The sequence below is a fragment of the Muntiacus reevesi genome, chromosome 14 (assembly GCF_963930625.1).
Source record: "Muntiacus reevesi chromosome 14, mMunRee1.1, whole genome shotgun sequence".
NCBI lineage: Eukaryota > Metazoa > Chordata > Mammalia > Artiodactyla > Cervidae > Muntiacus > Muntiacus reevesi.
The window spans coordinates 53,802,439-53,827,388 of NC_089262.1; the positions used below are offsets into that span (position 1 = coordinate 53,802,439).

The following is a 24,950-nucleotide window of genomic DNA, read 5'->3' on the forward strand; positions in this document are numbered from 1 at the left end:
AAGCCAGGGTTCAATGTGCGTGAACTGAGAAATTCCAGATGGTCAAGTTGGATTTAGAAAAGGCAGAGGAACCAGAGATCAGATTGCCAACATCCACTGGATCATAGAAAAAGCAAGAGAGTTCCAGAAAAATATCTACTTCTGCTTTATTGACTACGCTAAAGCCTTTGACTGTGTGGATCAAAATAAACTGTGGAAAATTCTTTTAAGAGATGGGAATATGAGACCACCTTATTTGCCTTCTGAGAAACCTGTACGCAGGTCAAGCAACACTTAGAACCAGACATGGAACAGACTTGTTCAAAATTGGGAAAGGAGTACATCAAGGCTGTATATTGTCACCCTGCTTGTTTAACTTACGTGCAGAGTACATTATGCAAAATGCTGGGCTAGATGAAGTGCAAGCTGGAATCAAGACTGCCAGGAGAAATATCAATAATCTCAGATATGCAGATGACACCACCCTTATGGCAGAAAGCGAAGAACTAAACAGCCTCTTGATGATAGTGAAAGAGGAGAGTGAAAAAGCTGGCTTAAAACTCAACATTGAAAAAAAGATCATGGTATCCGGTCACATCACTTCCTGGCAAATTGACAGGGAAACAATGTAAACAGTGACAGACTTTCTTTTCTTGGGCTCCAAAATCACTGCAGATGGTGACTGCAGCCATGAAGTTAAAAGACGCTTGCTCCTTGGAAGAAAAGCTATGACCAACCTAGACAGCGTATTAAAAAGCAGAGACATTACTTTGCCAACAAAGATCTGTCTAGTCAAAGCTATGGTTTTTTCAGTAGTCATGTGTGGATGTGAGAGTTGGGCTATAAAGAAGCTGAGCGCCGAAGAATTGATGCTTTTGAACTGTGGTGTTGGAGAAGACTCTAGAGAGTCCCTTGGACTGCAAGGAGAGCAAACCAGTCAATCCTAAAAGAAATCAATCCTGAATATCCATTGTAAGGAATGAAGCTGATGCTGAAACTCCAATACTCTGAGCACCTGATGCGAAGAACTGACGCTGGAAAAGACCCTGATGCAGGGAAAGACTGAAGAAGGGAGAAGGGGACGACAGAGGATAAGATGGTTGGATGGCATCACCAACTCAATGGACATGAATTTGAGCTCCCAGAGCTGGTGATGGACGGGAAGCCTGCATGCTGCAGTTCACGGGGTCACAAAGAGTCGGACACGACTGAACTGACAGGGCCCTGTGTGATCCTCCCAAACTGCAGTTGGTAGAACAGCCCAACCTTCCCATACGTAACAGCTATGTGCAAAGTACAGTTCAGCAAAGGCTGCCACAGAACAAACGTGGTCAATAATACTGGCGAGGGCAGGTTAAAACAAAGTTAGGGCTTCTGAACCACAGCAATTCTGTCTTTAATAAGTCCTGTGAATCTCCAAGTTGCATGTTTGAGTAGGGAGAGGGGTGGGAGTGGGGGGGGTGTTTATTTCTCAAAATAGCTCCTGCAAGGAGAACTGAAAGGAACCACAGGTATAAATCAACACATCTCCTTTTTATCTTTTTTTTTTTTTTTTTTTAAACAGTTGCAGAAACTGAGGCCCAGAAGGGCAAAAAGACGGGTTCAGGACCACATAGCTACTACATGTAACAGGAAGAGAGAGAGGTGGAACCCCAGAGGCTCATTTCAGCCCTGACACTTCCAATGCAAACAATGTCTTCGGCTTCTTGGGTCCGCCAAGTGTTGCCACCTCAAATTTTATTTTCAAACCATACTAAAGTTGAGGTTAGTTTTTCTGGGCCAGCTGCCTCCTAGGCCTGCAGATAGGAGTCTGTCTCAAACACCCCCTCCCCCACGCCGCCCTATATATACTTTCCCTGTAAGTCCGTTTTTGGCAGTGGGAGCTGGGCTGCTGCTGGGGGGAGATAGTTTCTTTCTTCTTTTCTTTCCTTTAGAGTTTATTTTTGGACTGTAAAATTTTTCTTGTAAACCAAACGAACCTGATAATTTTAACGCCTCCACCCTTGGGCGCTACTCCTTACCCGGCGCACACTAACCTACCCTACCTACTCCCTCCCGCGCCCAAACCCCTGCGGTTGGTCTTTACCTGGAATTGCCATGGCGTTGGTAAGAGGAGTCGCAGAACCCCTAGGTTTCTGAGGGTTCGCTCGCTTCCCGCTGGCCGCGAGGACAACACCCAGCCAGGGGGCCGTCTGTCTCCCAACCGCGCCGCGGCACCCGGGTGACAGGAGGCGAAGGCCCTAAAAGCTCCTGCAGGTCGCGGAACCAAGCGGCTGCTGATGCAGTTTCCGGGGGAATCGTATTGTACACCACACACGGCGCGAACCATTACTGCCAGCTTCGAGGGGGTGAAGGAGACCTGCCCACGCGTGTAGTGAAGTAAACAACACCAAGACTTACGAACTGTTGGTTTAAAAATTGAAATGCCAGTTAACTTAGTCTACAGAAGATTAATAGTCTCTTCTCAATTCTCTGGACACCATTGGAATCCCCCTTTTCAGGATTAGCGGTGCTCGGGTCCGGGAGGAACATGGCGGCGTCCGTGAGGCCCTAGCTTTGGGAAGAGAGTGTTTGTTGTGGTGCCACTGTCTTGCGGGATATTGACCGGCTGGAGCTTTCCGCGACTTCCCAATTTAAGGAAGCGTGACCGATAGGTGGACAGCTCTAGTTACCGGCGGTTCGCTCTCATCCCCATTTAGGAGCGGAGTCCTGAGCACTGACCAGAATGAGCAACATTTACATCCAGGAGCCTCCCACGAACGGGAAGGTGAGTCTCACCTAGGGTACCTGGGCTCCCCAAAGCGATACCTCATTGATTAAAGGAATTCTGGGGTTGTAGGGGTGAAAGAGATCGCAGAAACTTTACCTATGTCTCTGAGCAGGATTGCATTGAAAACCATATGCTGGCACTTCTCAGCACATAATTGAAAAAGTCCTCAAGTGGAGATTTCTTCATCAACCAACAATTATTTCTCCATCTACCAAACTCCTGGCTGCTCTGTTCCTTGTTTTGCTTCACCCTAACTCTGCATGCGTTTTCTAGGGTCGTAGGTAAAAAGCCAAGTATGTTTTAAAAATTGACATTCTTTTGCTAAACTTGGAGATCGCTATTTCTCCATTTGTTATACAATTTTTTATTGAATGCCTACTAGGCACCAGGTGCGGAGAATACAAAGGTGGATGGATAAAACCTGTTGCTGCCCTAGAAGAGCTAATGGTTTTAGTTTTAGAGGCAGGCAGGTAGAGAGGCTAGTTTTAGAGGCTAGGCGTTCTAGAGGACAGAGGAGCATTTGCTATGGTATTACTGAGAAGTTAGCAACTGGTAAAGTAGAAAGTCTTCGTGGACGAAGTATCTTTTGACCTGGGCTTTGTCAGCGAAACTGGGTAGTGGAAAGAAAAGCCAGCATTGTCGCTATTATCACAGCATAAGTTGGGTGAAATATACATTGATGAAATAGTCATGAAAATTAGTGTATGCAAACTGTGTTAAACTTTGTCCTTCTGAACAGAATTGGACTGAGAGAGAATATCAGGCATAGCCCAGGTTTTCCTTCAAAACCAGTTTGGGACTTTTTAATTGCATAAAACCAATTGAAGAATTGAAGCTTCAAAATTCTGTACCATAGACAGCTTGGTGAGAATTTTGGCCTGGAGAACTCAGATCAGTGCTATCTGACAACCTAGAGGGTTGGGATGGGGTGGAAGGTGGGAGGTTCAAGAGGGAGAGCACACCTGTATACCTGTGATTGATTCATGTTGATGTGTGGCAGAAGCCAACACAATATTGTAAGGCAGTTATCCTCCAGTTAAAAATAAAAAGAAAATAATTTTGGCCTGGAAAGAATTTAAAGCAGATGTAATAAGTTTGCTTAATGAATGTTTGTTTAGTGGTCTGTACTAAAAGGATTCAAAGATATTCCAAATAAATGGGATAAAATTTCTCTCTTCAAAGAGTAGTATCAACTTAGAAAGTACCCCTCGACGGAAATGTCCTTATCTACTGAAGATGAAATTTCCGTGTATTATGATTTAATCTACATTTTATGTTTTATTCTTAAGAAACATTATCACAGTATTGTCTTACTTGTAAGCATTAAGAAAAAGAGCCACTGATAACATGACAGAGTAGTTATGGCCGGATGGAATGCATGGCTGAAGGAGGAGCAATGTACCTTCTTTTTTAATTCAGTAGCTTACCAATGAAAAGATTAAGAAAACCTGGTTAGAAAGGTGACCCAACCATAATGTGGTTTTACCATATAAACTTACTTTTATAAGTTTCCTGTTGTTAAAAATGTTTATAAAAATAATAATTACAACTATAGCTACCATGTTTTGAGCATTTACTCTATCCGGTACAGTTCTAAGCAGTCTGTGTATAATAACTCATTTTGTCCTCACAACGAACCTAAGAAGATATTATCCCTATTATTTTTTATTGAAGTATGGTATATGTGATATACATTATTATTTTCATGTGTGCAACATGATTTAACATTTGAAACCTTACAAAATGGTCACCACAATAAGTCTAGTTACCACTTGTCAGCATACAAAGTTAATGCTATTTTATTGACTGTATTCTCTATGCTATACCTTTCATCCCCATGACTGACTGACTTATGCAACTGGATGTTTGCACCTCTTGATTCCCTTCATCTATTCTACCCCTCACCTCCCACCCATTTGCACTGTTTCTCACCTCTGGTAACCACCAGAATGTTTTCTGTATCTAAGAGTCTGGGTTTTATTTGTCTCTGTTTCAGAGTCCACATGTAAATGGAATCGTGTGGTATTTATCTTTCTCTGTCAGACTTAGAGTTCATTTAGCATGATACTCTTAAGCTCCACCCATGTTGAGGCACATGGCAATATTACTTTTTTTTTCTGGCTGAGGAATATTCTGCTGTGTCTTCTTTATACTCCTCCATCAGCAGACACTGAAGTTGTTTCCATATGTTCAGTTCAGTCGCTCAGTCACGTCCGACTCTTTGCAACCCCATGGACTGCAGCACGCCAGACCTCCCTGTCCATCACCAACTCTGGGAACTTGCTCAAACTCATGTCCATCGAGTTGGTGATGCCATCCAACCATCTCATCCTCTGTCATCCCTTTCTCCTCCCGCCTCCATTCTTTCCCAGCATCAGGGTCTTTTCCAATGAGTCAGTTCTTCACATCAGGTGGCCAAAGTATTGGAGCTTCAGCTTCAGCATCAGTCCTTCCAGTGAATATTCAGGATTACCTTTAGGATGGACTGGTTTGATCTCCTTGCAGTCCAAGGGACTCTCAAGAGTCTTCTCCAACACCACAGTTCGAAGGTATCAATTCTTTGGCGCTCAGCTTTCTTTATACTCCAACTCTCACATCCATATATGACTACTGGAAGAACCATAGCTTTGACTAGATGAACCTTTTCTGGCAAAGTAATGTCTCTGCATTTTAATATGCTGTCTAGGTTGATCATAGCTTTTCTTCCCGGGATCAAGTGTCTTTTAATTTCATGGCTGCAGTCACCATCTGCAGTGATTTTTGAGCCCAAGAAAAGAGTCCGTCACTATTTCCATTATTTTCCTATCAATTTGCGAGGAAGTGATGGGACTGGATGCCATGATCTTCATTTTTTGAATGTTGGATTTTAAGCCCGCATTTTCACTCTCCTCTTTCACTTTCATCAAGAGGCTGTTTAGTTCTTCTTCGATTTCTGCCATAAAAGTGGTGTCATCTGCATATCTGAGGTCATTGATACTTCTCCTGGCAGTCTTGATGTGTGTGATTCACACAGTCAAAGGCTTTAGCATAATCAACGAAGAAGTAGGTCTTTTTCTGGAACTCTCTTGGTTTTTTGATGATCCAGTGGATGTTGGCAGTTTGATCTCTGGTTCCTGTGCCTTTTCTAAATCCAGCTTGACCATCTGGAAGTTCTTGATTCACTCACTGTTGAAGTCTGGCTTGGAGAATTTTGAGCATTACTTTGCTAGCTTTTGTAATAATGCTGCAGTGAACATAGGGGCACATATATCTTTTCTAGTTAGTGTCTTCTTTTTCTTTCGATAAATATTCAAAAGTAGAATTGCTAGTTAGTATGGTAGTTCATTTTGAATTTTTTGAGTAACCTCCACAGTGTTTTCCATAGTGGCTGTGCCAATTTATATTCCCACCCACAGTTCACAGATGTTCCCTTCTTCCATATCTTTGCTAATGCTTGTTATTTCTTTTTAGTAATAACCATTCTGTTGGGTGTGAGGTGATACCTCACTGTGGTTTTGATTTGCATTTACCTTATGACTGGTGATTTTGAGCATCTTTTCATGTGCCTGTTGCCCATCTGTATGTCTATGGAAAAAATGTGTATTCAGATCCTTACATGTGGTTTTTAAACAGACTTTTTGTTACATATGTTATATAAGTTCTCTTTATATTTTGGAGATTAACCCTTTATCAGATATATGATGTGCAAATATCTTCTCCCAATTCAGTAGGTTATGTTTTCATTTTGTTGATGGTTTCCTTTGCTGTGCAGAATCTTGTTAGTTCATATCGTCCCATTTGGTTATTTTTTCCTTTGTTGCCCTTGCATTTGAAATCTGATTTTAAAAAAAAAAAGCAATTTGCTAAGACCAGTACCAAAGGTGCTTACTGCATATCTTTTATTCTAGGGTATTTATGGTTTCAGATTTTGCATTCAAGTCTTAAGTCCATTTTGAGTTTATTTTTATATATGGTTTATTACAGTGGTTCAGTTTCACTCTTTTACTTGCAGCTGTTCAGTTTTCCCAGGATAGATTATTGAAGAGAGTATCCTATCCCCATTATGCATTCTTGCCTCCATGGTAAACTAATTAACCATGTAAGTGTGGTCTTATTTTTGAGCTTTCTATTCTGTTGCATTGATCTATGCCTCTGTTTTTTATACCAATACCGTTCTGTTTTGATTGCTATAGTTTTGTAGTATAGTTTGAAATCAGGGAGCATGAAACCTCTGGGTGGTTATTCTTTCTCAAGGTTTCTTTGTCCATTTGGGGTCTTTTGTGGTTCCATACAAATTTCAGGATTATTTGTTCTGGTTCTTTGAAAAATGCCATTGGAGTTTTGGTAGGGATTACACTAAATGTATAGATTATTTGGGTAGTATGGACTTTTTTTTTTTTTAACTTTCTGGCCTTTATTTTTGTTGTTGTTGTTGTTCATTTTTTTCTAATTAATTAATTAATTTTAATTGGAGGCTAATTATTTTACAATAATGTAGTAGTTTTTGCCATACATCAATATGAATCAGCCTCAGGTGCACATGTGTTCCCCATCCAGAATCCCCTTCCCACCTCCCTCCCCACCCCACCCCCCCAGGGTCATCCCAGAGCACCAGCCCTGAGCACCCTGTCTCATGCATTGAACCTGGACCAGTGATCTGCTTCACATGTGATAATATATATGTTCAAGGTTCGTCTAGTCAAGGCTATGGTTTTTCCAGTGGTCATGTATGGATGTAACAGTTGGACTGTGAAGAAAGCTGAGCGCCAAAAAAATTGATGCTTTTGAACTATGGTGTTGGAGAAGACTCTTGAGAGTCCCTTGGACTGCAAGGAGATCCAACCAGTCCATCCTAAAAGAGATCATTCCTGAGTGTTCACTGGAAGGACTGATGCTGAAGCTGAAACTCCAGTACTTTGGCCACCTCATGCGAAGAGTTGACTCATTGGAAAAGACCCTGATGCTGGGAAGGATTGGGGGCAGGAGGAGAAGGGGACGGCAGAGGATGAGATGGCTGGATGGCATCACTGACTTGATGGACATGAGTTTGAGTAAACTCCGGGAGTTGGTGATGGACAGGGAGGCCTGGCGTGCTGCGATTCATGGGGTTGCAAAGAGTCAGACACGACTGACCAACTGAACTGACTGACTGAACTGACCCTCTCAAATCATCCCACCCTCACCTTCTCCCACAGAGTCCAAAAGACTGTTCTTTACATCTGTGTCTCTTTTGCTGTCTCGCATATAGGGTCATTGATAGCATCTTTCTCAATTCCATATATATGCGTTAGTATACTATATTAGTGTTTTTCTTTTTGATTTACTTCACTCTGTATAATAGGTTCCAGTTTCATCCACCTTGTTAGAACTGATTTAAATGCATTCTTTTTAATGGCTGAGTAATATTCCATTGTGTATATGTAGCTTTCTTATCTGTCTGCTGATGGACATCTAGGTTGCTTCCGTGTCCTGGGTATCATAAACAGTGCTGCAACGAACATTGGGGTACATGTGTCTCTTTCAATTCTGGTTTCCTTGGTGTGTATGCCCAGCAGTGGAATTGCTGGGTTGTATGACAGTTCTATTTCCAGTTCTTTAAGGAATCTCCACACTGTTCTCCATAGTGGCTGTACTAGTTTGCATTCCCACCAACAGTGTAAGAGGATTCCTTTTTCTCTGCACCCTCTCCAGCATTTATTGTTTGTAGACTTTTTGATAGCAGCCATTCTGACCATTCTGAGATGGTACCTCATTGTGGTTTTGATTTGCATTTCTCTGATGATGAGTGATGTTGAGCATCTTTTTATGTGTTTGTTAGCCATCTGTATGTCTTATTTGGAGGAATGTCTCTTTAGTTCTTTGGCCCATTTTTTGATTGTGTTGTTTATTTTTCTGGAATTGAGCTGCAGGAGCTGCTTGTATATTTTTGAGATTAATTCTTTGTCAGTTGCTTCATTTGCCATTATTTTCTCCCACTCTGAAGGCTGTCTTTTCATCTTGCTTATAGTTTCCTTCGTTGTGCAAAAGCTTTTAAGTTTAATTAGGTCCCATTTGTTTATTTTTGCTTTTATTTCCATTACTCTGGGAGGTGGGTCATGGAGGATCCTGCTGTGATTTATGTCAGAGAGTGTTTTGCCTATATTTTCCTCTAGGAGTTTTATAGTTTCTGGTCTTACATTTAGGTCTTTAATCCATTTTGAGTTTTTTTGTGTGTATGGTGTTAGAAAGTGTTCTAGTTTCATTCTTTACAGGTGGTTGACCAGTTTTCCCAGCACCACTTGTTAAAAGAGATTGTCTTTTCCCCATTGTATATTCTTGCCTCTTTTGTCAAAGATAAGGTGTCCATAGGTGTGTGGATTTATCTCTGGGCTTTCTATTTTATTCTATTGATCTATATTTCTGTCTTTGTGCCAGTACCATACTGTCTTGATGACTGTAGCTTTGTAGTATAGTCTGAAGTCAGGCAGGTTTATTCCTCCAGTTCCATTCTTCTTTCTCAAGATTGCTTTGGCTATTCGAGGTTTTTTGTATTTCCATACAAATTGTGAAATTCTTTGTTTTGGTTCTGTGAAAAATACTGTTGGTAGCTTGATAGGGATTGCATTGAATCTATAGATTGCTTTGGGTAGTATACTCATTTTCACTATATTGATTTTTCTGATGCATGAACATGGTATATTTCTCTATCTGTCTCATCTTTGATTTCTTTCATCAGTGTTTTATAGTTTTCTATATATAGGTCTTTTGTTTCTTTAGGTAGATTTATTCCTAAGTATTTTATTATTTTCATTGCAGTGGTGAATGGAATTGTTTCCTTAATTTCTCTTTCTGTTTTCTCCTTGTTAGTATATAGGAATGCAAGGGATTTCTGTGTGTTAATTTTATATCCTGCAACTTTACTATAGTCATTGATTAGCTCTAGTAATTTCTTGTTTTGTGGTGTTTTTGGTTTTGGTATCAGGATAATGCTAGCTTTGTAAAATGAGTTTAAGAAGGATAGATATTTACTCTTTGAATGTTTGGTAGAATTCATCAGTGAAGCCATCTGATCCTGTGCTTTTGTTTGTTGGCAGTTTTTGATTACTGATTAGATCTCCTTACTAGTAATCTGTCTATTTAGATTTTCTCTTTTTTCACGTTTCAGTCATGGAAGGTTGTATGTTTTTGGAATTTGTCTATATTTTTCTAGGTTGTCCAATTTGTTGGCATATAATTGTTCAGAGTATCTCTTTGCTCCTTTGTATTTTATGGTATCAGTTGTCATTTCTTTTACAGTTCTGATTTTATTTATTTGAGCCCTCTTTTTCTTCGTGAGTGTGGCTAAAGTTTTGTCAGTTTTGTTTATCTTTTCAAAGAGCTAGTTGTTAGCTTCATTGATCTTTTCTACTGTTTTTTAGTCTCTATTTCATTTATTTATATTGTGTTCTTTATTATTTCCTTTCTTCTTCTAACTTTTGACTTTGTTTGTTCATCTTTTTCTAGTTCATCTAGCTGTAAAGTTAGATTGTTTTAGATGGTCTTGTTTCTTGAGTTTGGCCTATATTGCTATGACCTTCTCTTTTAAGAACACTTTTGTTGTACCCCATAAGGTTTGGTATGTGGTGTTTCTGTCCCTAGGTATTTTTTTTCCTTTGATTTCTTCAATGATCCATTGGTTGTTCAGTTATTCTTTTTTTTTTTTTTAAATTGAAGTATAGTTAATGTACAATGTTGTGTTAGTCTCAGGTATACAGCAAAGTGATGCACTAATACATATAAGAGCAAGCCTCTTGGCATTTTTCCAACAGCATTTGTTCACTTTGTGTCTTTGGGTCACATTTGGGTAATTCTTGCAACATTTTAAGCCCTCCACCAGCGAAAAGATTATGATTCACTAAAGGCTTACATGTAGATTGGCAGTTTTTAGTAATAAAGTATTTTAAAATTAAGGTTTGCACTTTGTCTTTTCAGACATAATGCTATTGCATACAGTCTAGGGTAAACATAACTTCTGTATGCACTGAGAAGCCAGAAACTTTATGTGACTCGCTTTTTTGCAATATTCACTTTGTTGTAGTGGTGTGAAACTAAACCTGTGATGTCTCAGAGGTATGCCTGAATATGCTCATATGCAAAGCAATATATGAGTGCCTTTTACTTAGACACTGTTTTCTACTCAAATTATTTGGGACCAGGGTAACTTGGAGATTTATTTTGCAACGTGTGATGGTGCCCTAGAGTTTGATGGACTTTTTTTTTCCAGCATAGTGTAGAATTTATGGAGAACTTTGTGGAGGCAGTATGGTGAGATGGAAGCAGCATGGGCTTTGCATTAGATAGCCTTTGGTTTAAGTGTGTTCACTGTAGACCCTAGATAAATTGACTATCTGAGTCTCTGATTCTTCATAAATAAAATAGGAGTAATGATACCTACCTTGCAAATGAGGATTAAATGAGATAGGGTATGTAAAGTGTCTGGCACAAAGGCTGGCATATGGGAGGCACTCAACAAATGTCCCCTTCTTTTTGTAGAGAAAGTGTAAAGGATTGAGAAAATCATGCACATTAGTACTTTTGGTTCTTTTGTATTTCTTTCAGTGTTAAGGAAACCATTTTAAAATCTACCACAGTATAGATATTGTCACCTCCTCCACCCCCAGGTGCATAATTATAAGAGAACTATGTAGCCGGTAAAAGCCCAAAAAGATACAGTGCATTCATCAATGTTATATAAATTATGGCAGTGTAATTTGGGCTTCTGAAGCAGAAACTGAAAGGCAATTGTAGCAAAAGTGATGGTGATGGTCATATGTCAGGAACCATTAATCAGTGATTGACAGTGAACCCTGTTCTACTTTGGTACACTGAGGGCTGGATATATGGGGGAAGTGATACTAGAGAAGTTGGTTTCAGCTGTGCCCGGGTGTTCAGATGTAGAGCTTTCTGTTCTTTTTGGTTGTTTGTGGTTATTAATAAGACTGTTATAACTTGTTTCTTCCTGCGGACTCGATAGGGATTTTGGTTCCTGTCAGATGGCTGCTCGCACCAAGGAGTAACTGCCTTCATGAGCTGTGGAAAGGAGACTATCAAAGGATTTCATTTACTGTAGATAGTAATTTTAAGGGGCTTCCCTGGTGGCTCAGTGGTAAAGAATCCTCCTGCCAGTGTAGGAGACACAGGAGACACTGGTTTGATCCCTAATACACAACCCAGAATTGGATTAAGAATGTTCCTTTGTAAATTAGAAATGGCGTGATTGTGAATGAAGAGGTCCACTGTTCATATGTTAAAAGATAATTGTGAAGTCATCTTATAGTGCTGTAGTTTCATGGGATCATTGTTCTTTAATGTCTTAGTTTGCTATACCGATTTTATTGGAAGAAATGATGTGAAAAACTTTTAAAATTAAAGCAAGTTTATAGTATTGATTTTTAAATGAATGCATTTTTTTCTGTGATTAAAAAATGTTTGTGCTATTTTTTTCCTTAAAGCATAAATTAAATTATTTCTGAAAATAGTATTTAAAAGATAGAAATAGAGTAACTTGTACTGACTATTTGAAGTTTTTGAGTATAACAACAGAAACCACGCAAAGTTTCTTATTTTTGTTTTAAAATTGAAAATTCAGTAGTGAATACTTTATGTTGAGTAGCCAATAAACTCATCATGAAGCAAAATGATAACAGTGATTTTATATGCTTTCTACAGGTTTTATTGAAAACTACAGCTGGAGATATTGATATAGAGTTGTGGTCAAAAGAAGCTCCTAAAGCATGCAGAAATTTCATCCAGCTTTGTTTGGAAGGTAATCATAATTATTCAATTTTATTCTGTAGAAGAAATTTTGTTAATTTAAAAATTGCAGTGTATTTTCCAACAACATTGAAGACTCATGTTAAATAGTGGTAATGAATGATCAGAGTTGATATAAGCAATGTGGGTTTGAGCTGTGTGTCAGGAAATGGAGAGAGGAGATAAAAATCCCTCCCACCTACCCCCCACCAGTCAGTAAATCTCTGCATCTTTAACAGAGAAATTTATCTCACTTCTTTCTTTCATCCTCTAAAAGTGGGTACTCCCTAAGATGCTTTTAGTTCTGTATTTTTTTTCTTCAATTGTTACTTTCAACCAGTGAAAGTGAAAGTTGTGAAAGTCACTCAGTTGTGTCTGACTCTTTGCGACCCCATGGACTGTATAATCCATGGACTTTTCCAGACAAGAATACTGGAGTGGGTAGCCTTTCCCTTCCCCAGGGTATCTTCCCAACCCAGGGATCGAACCCAGGTCTCCCGCATTGCTGGTGGATTCTTTACCAGCTGAGCCACAAGGGAAGCCCAAGAATACTGACGTGGGTAGCCTATCCCTTCTCCAGCAGATCTTCCCCACCCAGGAATCGAACCATGGTCTCCTGCATTGCAGGTGGATTCTTTACCAACTGAGCTAACTTCTAACCATTTCTCCTCTTTTGAACTCTAATTTACATATCTGATTGTCTAGTGTACTTTTCTGCTCAAGTCTTCTACTGTCAGCTACAACTCAAATAATTTAAAACCAGTTTTACCAGTTTCTTCCCCAAACTGCCTTAACTGTTACCCATGTAATGGTAATTGCCTCTTACCTGGTCTTCCATTTTCTTATCTTTGATCTCTTTACCCTCACACTTAATTCATCTGGTAGTTAAATCCTCAGACAGCTTGGCTTCCTAGTTTTCCAACTTCATTTTTCATTGCACTGAATAACTGTGTGGTTTCAGTTGACTATTACCTTTATTTCCTGAGCAGGTCCTTCCCATTTCCACTCATAACCTCCATTTCCTGAAATCTTCTCATATCGTCACGTGCCTTTTTGGAATACTTTCTCTTCCCTTCTTTTTCTGTTCAAGTTGACCCACTCGTTCTTTTGTTTTTTGTCCGTGTGGTATGGCTTGTGGGATGTTAGTTCCCTGACCAGGGCCAGGGGTAAAACCTGGGGGCCCAGTAGTGAAAGTGCCAAATCCTAACCACTAGACTACCAGGGAATTCTCAATCCACTTTTTCATGTCTATTAAAAATTTCATTTGCTCCATAAAGCCTTTCATCCAACGTTCAGTGATGATATTATCAATGTCACTAGTAACTCCTAGATTTGAGTAATAAAGTGACTATCTTTCTTTTTAACAAACTTTACAGAATTACATTCACTTAAGTGGTTTCCCCTTTAGAATATTCCCTTTTAGAGCTAAATATACATAACATTTATAACATGTTGACTTTCAGTATACATTGCATATATATAGTTTCCGATATCTCTAGTGGTGGCAAATCATTGTCTTAAATTATGTCTGGTTTTTAGAAAAAGAGAAGGTTAATCAAGGTATCAGAAAGCAGCACTCTTGAGTCTAAAGCAAGATGTGAAAAAGAATACAGAATAACCAGTAGTAGGATGCAGTGAGAGCTCTCCAAATAGATAATTGGAGAGAAAATTACCAGTGGAAGATTTAAAGAATAAAAATGCCCAGACCAAGACAATAAAATAAAACAACCTCCTTTAGCGCCTTAAAAAAGAAAAGAAAAATCGAGCTGACAAAAAAGAAAAGGAGAAAAGAAGACATCTGTAAAGACCATTATTAATAATTACTATGGCAGGCAGGAAGGAAATTGAGTCAGACAGGTAGTTCAGTCAGAGAAGCCTCAAATAACTGTCTGCAGAGCTGAGAAACACAGTAGACACAGAAAAGTCAGTTTTTTTTCTGGAAAGAAGTTTGAAGAATATTAAGCTCAAATTTTACAGAGGAGTGAAAGTATAAAAACATTAGAAAGAATAAATGATAAATTATAATCCATGACCAGGTGAATAGAAGAAACAGAAAACATCTGGATATAATATAACAATGAAAGAAGAAATAAGGTTCTTAAGTTAGGTGATGATGAAACTTAATCACAGCATCAATAAAACTATTTCCCTATTTATGAGAATACAAGTAGAAAGAAAAAGACAAGGAAAATAATAAAAAAATAACTAGAGGAATTCTTTTAACTGAAAAGGTGAGAAATAGAATTATTATTGCAAAGGTTAGCAAGAAATTTGAGAAAACTAATTTAAATAAAGATGGTCCTAAATGAATAAAGTCAGTTTTAAATATTTAATTCAGAGGTCCTCATTGTAATTCTCTGATTATATGATTTAAACAAGTCACAATATTTCTAGATCTTATAATGGTCATACCAATATTTAAAAAAATAAAGGCCATGGTTTCCAAAATTAAAGAGCAAATGAATAAACACAAGCTAGTGGGAGCACAGCCTCAGATATGGTCATCAACTAAAATGGTATTCACAGTTTAAGAGAAATTCTTTTTTTTTTTCATTTTTATTGAAGTATGATTGGCAAAAATTGTATACATTTAGGTTGTACAGCATGATTTTTTTAATAGTGTACAATGTGATGATGTGATATTGTATATATTGTGAAATGGTTACTGTCATCAAGTACCACATCCGTTACCTCACATAGTTACTTTTGTGTGTGTGTGTGTATGTGGTGAGAATATGATATGTACACATTTCTAGTATACACAATACTATTAATAGAAATCTCTAGTATACAACGATCAGCATGCTGTGCACTGGATCCCCAGAACTTACTCATCTTTTAATTGAAAATTTGTATCTTTTTGACCATCATCTCCCAACCTCTGGCAACCATCATTCTACTCTCTGTTTCTATGAGCTGGACTTTATTTTAGATTCCACACAAAAGTGAAAAAATTAACTATTTGTCTTTCTGTGTCTGGGGGTAGTTTTGTTTTCTTTATGAAAACAAAAGATTTACAGTTACACAGACTTAATATTGGATTTCAGATCTCTGCAGGATAGTTAGGTGAACACTCAAAAAGAGTGAAAATGTTATGGGAATTCTCTGGTGGTTGAGATTCCACCCTTGCAATGTAGAGGGTGCAGTTTTGATTGCTGGTTGAGGAACTGAGATCCCACATGCCATGTGGTGTGACCAAAACAAATTTTTTTTTAAATGAGTGAAAATTTTTAAAAATTACAAGTTTAAAAAGTAGGTTAAAGAAGAAGACAACAGAAGCCTGTTATCTTTGATAATTTGATTAATTCTCCTGAAAAATGAGGAAGAAATGAAATTTTAGGTTTGAAAAGCAAAGTGGGGAGCAAAAAGAAGTGGATAAGAAAATAAAAATTTTTATAGTTTATGTGACTATTAACTCTTTCGAATTTTTACTTCAGCCCTGTCTCCTCAGTGTCCATGCTTCATCAATTATCTTTTATCCTCTTCCTCCTTTAGCAAGAGCTTTAAATTATATAGAAGTTACAAACGTTTAAGTATATAGTAAGAGGTTAAAAGAAATATCTTTACAAGACTAAAATATTTGTTTAAAAAATCCCAAGAGACTAAAATAGAGAGATCATAAATGAGTTTTAAATTAAAAGTTATTAATGATAATATTTGTAGAAGTAAACACACAAAAAAATTCTAAAAGAGACACATATACATGACTTTAAAATGCACTATAAATTCCTATATGCGCTTGAGCAGAAATATAATTAGTCAGAATGTGTTGTTATACCCATACATTGTTATAGCCAGAAATACAAAACTTAATGACAAGTAGCAGACTCAGCATCCGAATAGAAACTCCATTTTCTATTTGAGATGCAGGTAAATTGTTTTTTTTCAGTAGTGAAGAAAGTTCAGGAGGATATTATGAACACACATAATGAAATAGTAAAACCTCTTCAAAATACTAATTGAATTATCATTCAATTAAACACTTAAGGACATCAAACATTGCAAACAGCAAGATCTTTTATAGCACATGATGAGCTGGAACTATAAGTGCATAGTTCCATGTGCATGCATGCTTGCTGAGTTACTTCAGTCGTGTCTGACTCTTTGCAGCCCTATGGACTGTAGCCACCGGGCTCTTCTGTCTGTGAGATTCTCCAAGCAAAAATATTGGAGTGGGTTGCCATGCCCTACTCCAGGGGATCTTCCTGACCCGGGGATTGAACCCCATGTTTCTTAAGTTGCCTGCATTGGCAGGTGGGTAGGCAGGCAGAGTTCAACAGTGATTATTAATAAATTACAAGGAAGTGGAAATAATGGATATAGAAATTATGTGGAAATTTGGAATTTAGGCATGATAGAATACAAAATTAGTATAGAGAATCTATAGAAAATTTATACTCAATATATATACTGTTATAATAATTTCATTTATCCAGCAAGAATATAATTAGGAAAAGAAAGAAAAGTTTAAAGTTAAAATCTAACATCACTGAAAGACTTAATAGGAAATACAAAAAAGAAAGATGGGTAATTTTAAAATTTGAAAACACAAGTAATAAAGACCTCTTTCATTTCCCTCTTCCATCATCTCAAATAGATTGCTGAGTCTTAATAGATTCTGTTCTAGAGAATTCTTGAATCTGTGTGTCTCCAGATAAGCCATAGGTGTGTTTGGATTGGACAGCAGTTGCTCTCTATCCAACCTTGTCACCTACTGGAGTTGAAGTGATCCTTTGAAAAAGTAAATCTGATCATGTCTAAAAACTGTTGCTTGCATATTATGGGCATAATGGATTATTTTTATTTTTTGATGTAGACTGGGGTATTCAAATTTAAATATGGATTTGTAGAATTTAAGTGGAAATAGTAAAGCTTGATCTCACATCTGTGTTGAACTTAAAAGTTTATAGGTTGTCTCCATATTATTTAATCTTCAGAATAGTGCTATGAGTAATTTATATTGTTGGTTTCATAATTATAAAATTATATGTGCAGCATGTCGACTATAGTTATTGCATATTTGGAAGTTGTTAAGAGAGTAGACCTTAGAAGTTTTCAGCACAAGAAAAAAATTTTGTAACTGTGTGGTGATGGATGTTAACTAGATTTATTGTCTGTGAACATTTCACAATATATGCAAATATTGAATCCCTGTGTTGTACATCTGAAACTAATGTAATCTTGTACATCAATTATATCTCAATTTTTTTTTTTTTTAAGAAAATTGAGTTTTAAGGTTACAACCAACGAGAGGCAAGACTTACAATTCCTAACTGCAATATACATTGTTAATCAGAGTAAATGGTTACTTAGGAATACAGGAGAAATACTTTTAGACTTCTTGGTTTTACAATTCTTGTTTGTATCCAAGGGAATTTATCTGTGCTTGGGAGTTCTTATGAATGTAGTGCAACAGTCTTCACTCAGAGAATGGATTGGGAAAAAAAATTCAGTTAATCTTTCTTTCTATTTCTTCCAGTCCATCCCCCAAACTGGATACAGTTGTTAGATTACAGGTTACTTTTTTGAAATGTGAGTTTTATTTCCAGTTATAGCTTGCTCATGTGAAAAATTATGAGGGTGCCTGTGAGCAAGCCACAGTATTATAGTACTTTATGAATTATGACAAACCATAGTCATGTTTTGGCTAATAAAGTGTCACAAAGTACTCATGTAATTGGCATTTTATGGATTATGTCAATAATTATATCAGTACAATGCCTGGTCGACAGTAGGCACTTGATAAGCACTTGTTGAATGAGTTGGGTTGGTTCAGTTTCATGTAATAGAAGACTCAACTCAAAATGATGTAATTAATGGAGACATTTATCATTCTCTTTGATAAGACATCTGGTGTCAAGAAGTTCTGCAGCTCAGTAAAGTCTTGAGGGAACTGTGCTCTTTCCATCTCTGTTTTGCAGTCATCAGCATGTGATTAAATTATAACTGCACTAAATAATTGACTCCAGCTCAATTAAGGGATCATGTATGATCTCTCCTGTATGCTTATTAGTGTATATATAAATATAAATAATTTCTTCAATCACTTAGCAAACTTAATGAGAGTCTAATTTGTTGTTCAGTCCCTAAGTCATGTCCGTCTCATTGAGACCCCATGGACTGCAGCACACCAGACTTCCCTGTCCATCACCAACTCCCGGAGCTTGCTCAAACTCATGTCCATTGAATCAGTGATGCCATCCAACCATCTTATCCTCTGTTGCCCCCTTCTCCTCCTGTCCTCAATCTTTCCCAGCATGGGGGTCTTTTCCAATGACTCAATTATATATTGTATTGATTACTCATTTTATTTATTGAATGTTTCTTGAGAAGGGTGCACTAATGGTGCTAGACCTATAATCAGTGAGTAATTTTTATTTATTCTGGGTTTGTATAGTGTTTGTATAAGTTAATTTTCTGGGGAGATGAGAGAGAATTAAGAAATAGGGTATTTATGAAGGTTTCTCAATCTCCGGCACTACTGGTATTTTGGGCTAATAATTCTTTGTTGGGGGGGCTTTCTGTGCCTTGTAGGATGTTTACAAGTCTCCCTGGCCTCTACCTACTTGATGCCAGTAACATCTCCCATATGTGACAGCCAGATATTTCCAGGCATTGACAAATGTGTGCTACAGAGAAAAATTGCTGTTCCTTCTACCCCTAGTTGAGAACCACAGATCTATACCAAAACCTCTTCAGTTTTTATTTTGAAAATTATATCCAGAGTTTGAGAGATTCCTCGAAGTAGATACAAAACAACCAATACTATGGTTTCTGTAGAAACTGTGTTAGATATTTTTTAGTAAGTAGGGAAGAAAAGATTTTGGTTTAGGAGCCTATTTAACATTCTGGGGGAAAAAATCTTGTGCCCAGTTGTGTTAACTCTAACTGTAGATACACTGAGTTTTAGATATGGATAAATTTTTATTTTATTAGAGTATGTTTCAGATGTACAGAAAAGTTATATAGGTAAATAGATTCAGATTCTATTCCATTATAGGTTATTGCAGGATACTGAATATAGTGTCCTGTGTTATCCACTGATCCTTGTCGTTTATTTTTTATATAGTAGTTTGTATCTGCTAATCCCAGGCTCTCTTTTCAAATTAAGTTTTGGCTCTGCTGGGTCTTCGTTGCTGTGTGTGGGCTTTCTCCAGTTGAGTCAAACAGGGACTGCTCTCTAGTTGGAGCGTGTAGGCTTCTCATTGCAGTGGCTTCTCTTTTGTGAGGCATACGATATAGGGCACATGGGCTTTGCTAGTTGTAGCTTGTGGGCTCCAGAGCACAGGTTCGGTAGTTGTGGTGCATGCCCCACGGCGTGTAGGATCTTCCCAGATCAGGTATCGAACCCATGTCCCCTGCATTGGCAGATTCTCAACCGCTAGGCCACCAGGGAAGCCCCCAAACTCTTAATTTATCCTTCCTCCACCCCCTTTTCACTTTGGTAACCATAAGTTTGTTTTCTACCTCTGCTAGTCTATTTGTTTTGTAAATTAGTTCATTTATATCCTTTTTTAGATTCTCCATGTAAGTGATATCATACAATACTTGTCTTTCTCTGACTTCACTTAATATGATAATCTTTAGTCCATTCATGTTGCTCATCATCCATTCATGATATGTAGATATATATGTTGATATATGTGTATGTATATATTGCTATATTTATCTATCTACCATATTTTCTTTATCCATCCGTCGATGGACAGTTAGGTTGCTTCCATGTCTTGGCTATTGTAAATAATGCTGTATGAACATTGGGATGTGTGTATCTTTTCAAATTAGAGTTTTTGTCTTTTCTGGATATATGCCCAGGATGGGATTGCTGGATCACATGGTAACTCTATTTTTAGATTTTTTAAGGAACCGCCATACTATTCTCCATAGTGGCCACACCAATTTACATTTCCAACAGTGTAAGAGGGTTTCCTTTTTCTCTACACTCTCTTATTCTTTACATTTACACCCTTTTATTATTTGTAAACTTTTTGATGATGGCCATTCAGACTGGTGTGATGTGATACCTCATTATGGTTTTGATTTGCATTTCTCTAATAATTAGTAATGTTGAGCATCCTTTTATGTGTTTGTTGGTCATTTGTATGTCTTCTTTGAAGAAATGTTTATTTACATCTTATGCCGAACTTTTGATTGGGTTGTTTGGTTCTATTAAGCTGTATGAACTGTTTGTATATTTTTGAAAGTAATCCCTGGTCAGTCTCATCTTTTGCAAATATTCTGTCTCATTCCGTAGGCTGTCTTTTCATCTTGTTGATAGTTTCCTTTGCTGTGCAAAAGCTTAGAAGTGTGACCAGGTCCTGTTTGTTTACTTTTGCTTGTGTTTTTGTTTGTTTTGGGAGACTGACCTAGGAAACCATTGTTAAGATTTATGTCAGAGTTTTGCTTATGTTCTCTTCTATGAGTTTCATTGTGTGATGTCTTATATTTAAGTCTTTAAGCCATTTTGAGTTTGTTTTCTAAGTTCATTGATTTATGTGCAGCTGTCCAGCTTTCCTAATACCACTTCCTGAAGAGACTGTCTTTTCTCCATTGTTTATTCTTGCCTCCTTTGTTGAAGATAATTGACCACAGTGTTTGGATTTACTTCTGGGCCCTCTATTCCATTCCATTGATCTATATGTCTGTTTTTGTGCTAAGACCACATGTTTTGATTACTGTGGCTTGGAAGTATTGTCTGAAATCTGAGATAGTTATGCTTCTACCTTTGTTTTTTTCCCTCAGGATTGCTTTGGCATTTTGGCATTTATATTTTGCATATAAATTTAGGGTTACGCAACGAGTCATACACAACTGAGCGACTGAACTGAACTGATCTAGTTTCATGAAAAATGTCATAGATAATTTGATAGGGATCACATTAAATGTTTAGATTGGTTTGGGTAATATGGCCACCTTAACAATGTTAATTCTTCTAACCTACAAGTGTGGGATATCTCCATTTTTTGAATCATTTCTGATTTGCTTTATCAGTGTTTTATAGTTCTCAGTGTATAGGTCTTTCACCTCCTTGGACAGGTTTATTCCTAGGTATTTTATTTTATTTTTTATTGTGGTTTTAAAAGGGACTGTTTTGTCAACAAAAAAGACAAAAACCACATGGTCATCTCAATAAAGCATTTGATAAAATTCAGTGTTCATTCATGATAAAAACTCTCACCAAAATGGGTATGACAGGAAATATCTCACCATAATAAAAGCTATTTGTAACAAACCCACAGTCAGCATAATACTCAGTGGTGAAAAACTGGAAGCCCTCTTGCTAAAATTTGGAACAAGACAAGGATACCCACTCTTAGCACTTTTATTCAATAGTATTAGAAGTCCTAGCCATAACAATTAGACAAGCAAAATAAATAAAAATTATCCAAAGTGGAAAGGACGAGGTAAAATTGTCATTATATGCAGATGGCATGATACTCTATGTAGAAAACCCCTAAGACTCCACACAAAAACTATTCGAACTGATAAATGATTTCAGCAAGGTAGCAGGATACAAGATTGACATTCAGAAATCTGTTACATTTCTTTATACTAACACTGAAATGACAGAGAATGACAAATTCTTTTTTATGTTCTTCCAGCATATTATGACAACACCATATTTCACAGAGTTGTGCCTGGCTTTATAGTCCAAGGGGGCGACCCCACCGGCACAGGGACTGGCGGAGAGTCTGTCTATGGGGCCCCCTTCAAGGTGAGTGTGAATTTTACAATTTATTTTCAGGTCAGTTTGGATTGCTTAATTGAAATGATTGAGCCCCCAGAAGAAAATGCATTTTACATTAGTACACAAAATTGGGTCTATAACATATTCAGAATTATACAGAATAAGTGCAGCACTTATCCCATTAAGCTTTCTTTCTAAGTTGTCTTATCACAGAGTTTTATGCTAGATTGAATTCAGGTGGAGCTAAAAGTGGTAATGAGAATAATGTGAATCAGAGAAAAGACTGTATAGCATTTTTCCTGTTATCTGACTATCTGATCTCTATAACTTTGCACATGTAAAACGTTTTTAGAACATTGCTTATACCATCTGATTTTAAAACATTTTATTTTAACAATACATAGAATTTATATTAATTGACTTGAGCCGCTATAACAAAGTACTTCTGACTGGGTGGTTTAAACAGTAGGAGTTTATTTCTCACAGTTCTGGGGGTTGAGAAGTCTGAGACCAAGGTACTGGCATTCACTACCTGTGAAGGTTCTCTTGCTGGCTTGCAAATGGCTGCCTTCTTGCTGCGTCTTAACATGCTGGAGAGAGAGCATTTTGGTGTCTTTTCCTCTTCGGTACAGTCACACTGGAGGTTAGAGTGTCAACATGTACTCCAGGAGGACATAATTCAGTCCACAGCAGAATTCATTTTAAACTGTACACAGTAGACCTTTGTAGCACAAACTGCATGCCTTAATAAGAAATCACAAAATGCAAGCCGTAACACGGGGAAATAGAAGAAAGAAGCAACATAAAAAATGTTAAAAAGGCTGTAAGTTTTAATCAAAAATAGGTCAATGCTTTGTTAACTGCTAACATAGATCTAAAAAGAAAGAGTTAATGTCATATTTAAAATATTAAGGATAATGGTGGGTTCAAATAAAGGCTAAAAGCTGGGTTATTTATCAATCTTATGGTATCAATATTATGTTCTATTAGTAAACATCAGTAGCTCTTAAAATATGTGAATTTTAAAAAAATTCACACTTATACTAAAAGGATGGTGTCTGGAATTTCCTTTAATTTTATACTGGGCTACTATATGACTCTTGAGAAAAATACTTGAACTGTTTGCTTTAATTTTCAAATGATAATGGCCTTTAGAGCATGGGAAATAGTTTAAAAAATCTCAAATGTCACTGTTAGACTGTTTTATATGTTACAAAATTGAGATATCTCTTTATTTTAGAGCCTCCATCTGTTAGGAAGCATTCCTTTGTTATTTGGTTAACAGAATAGCTCTTTGTGACAATTCCTTTCTAAATTGAGGTTTTTACTTATTTTATTCAGGTAAAACAGTTATGTTGGTAAAGTTTTAAATTGATTTTATTTAATTTGGGCTGTGCTGGGTCTTTGCTGCTGCATGGGCTTTTCTCTAGTTGTGGTGAGCGGGGGCTACCTTCCTTGCAGTCCGTGTGCTCAGTAGTTGGAATAGCCAGGTTCCAGAGTGCAGGCGCAAGAGTTGTGGCCTACCAGCTTAGTTGCTACATGACATGTGGAATTTCCCAGGACCGGGGATCAAGCCTATGTCTCCTTCATTGGCAGGTGGATTCTTTACCACTGAGCCACCAGGGAAGCCTGGTAAAATTTTCAGTTAGGTCATTTTTAATACAGTGTATAGAGTTATGATCTTTTGAGTTTAGATCTCTTGAGAAGAATTTACTAAAGGAAAAGAACTTTCTTTTTGAAAAGCATTGATTATAAAACATGTCCATATTATAGTGAGTCTAGTATCAGGTCTTCTCTTAACTAAGAGACTGGTATAAATGTTAGGTAGCCCTACCCTAGCAAGAAAACCACCTTAGAATGGCTTGCTCCTGCTTTTTTGAAAACTGGCAAATGGAACCAGTGCCATTTCAAAGAAATTTCAACTTAAAAATTTAAAAAACATAGTAAAGCACCTAACACAATCACAGTAGCTTCCTTGAATTAAAAAAAAATAAGAAAACAGTTGTTTCATGACATTCAGAAAAGGATCAAGAAGAGGATAGTTGAAGCTTCTGCAGTGAAGTGAAAGTTGCACAGTCATGTCCGACTCTTTGCAACCCCATGGACCGTACAGTCTATGGAATTCTCCAGGCCAGAATACTGGAGTGGGTGGCTGTTCCCTTCTCCAGGGGATCTTCACAACCCAAGGATCAAAGCCAGGTCTCCTGCATTGCAGGCGAATATTTTACCAGCTAAGCCACAAGGGAAGCCCTAATAATTATTTTTTTTAATTTTTTTTATTAGTTGGAGGCTAATCTAATAATTAATTCAGATTTAATAATGTGGCTTAATTTTTAAAGTGAAAGTGAAAGTCACTCAGTCATGTCTGACTCTTTGTGACCCTATAGACTATACAGTCCATGGGATTCTCCAGGCCAGAATATGGAGTGGATAGCCTTTCCCTTCTCCAGTGGATCTTCCCAACCCAAGAATTGAACTGGGGTCTTCTGCATTGCAGGCAGATTCTTTACCAACTGAGTCACAAGGGAAACCCACTGAAGCCTCTATAATGACTCAAAAGTAGTTATCCTGGATAAAAAAGAAATAGACGGTTCTGAAAGCTTGGAAGGAAAGTTATGACCAACCTAGACAGCATATTAAAAAGCAGAGACATTACTTTCTCAACAAAGGTCCATCTGGTCAAGGCTATGGTTTTTCCATTGGTCATGTATGGATGTGAGAGTTGGACTGGTGAGCACAGAGGAATTGATGCTTTTGAACTGT

General features: G+C 37.5%; 2 protein-coding genes across 2 annotated transcripts in view; one reads left to right on the forward strand and one right to left on the reverse strand.

Annotated features, from left to right (window-relative positions):
* Positions 1 to 2,237, reverse strand: part of SREK1IP1 (SREK1 interacting protein 1) — a 36,767-nt gene extending 34,530 nt beyond the window's left edge. Inside the window, exon 1 of the mRNA XM_065905374.1 lies at positions 2,066 to 2,237. Coding sequence (XP_065761446.1) covers positions 2,066 to 2,078 — 13 coding nt within the window. The 5' untranslated portion in view covers positions 2,079 to 2,237. The remainder of the gene's footprint in view (positions 1 to 2,065) is intronic.
* Positions 2,238 to 2,343: 106 nt separating this feature from the next.
* Positions 2,344 to 24,950, forward strand: part of CWC27 (CWC27 spliceosome associated cyclophilin) — a 223,739-nt gene continuing 201,132 nt past the window's right edge. Inside the window, exons 1-3 of the mRNA XM_065905603.1 lie at positions 2,344 to 2,746; positions 12,416 to 12,512; positions 22,102 to 22,214. Of these exons, the coding sequence (XP_065761675.1) occupies positions 2,705 to 2,746; positions 12,416 to 12,512; positions 22,102 to 22,214 (252 nt within the window). The 5' untranslated portion in view covers positions 2,344 to 2,704. The remainder of the gene's footprint in view (positions 2,747 to 12,415; positions 12,513 to 22,101; positions 22,215 to 24,950) is intronic.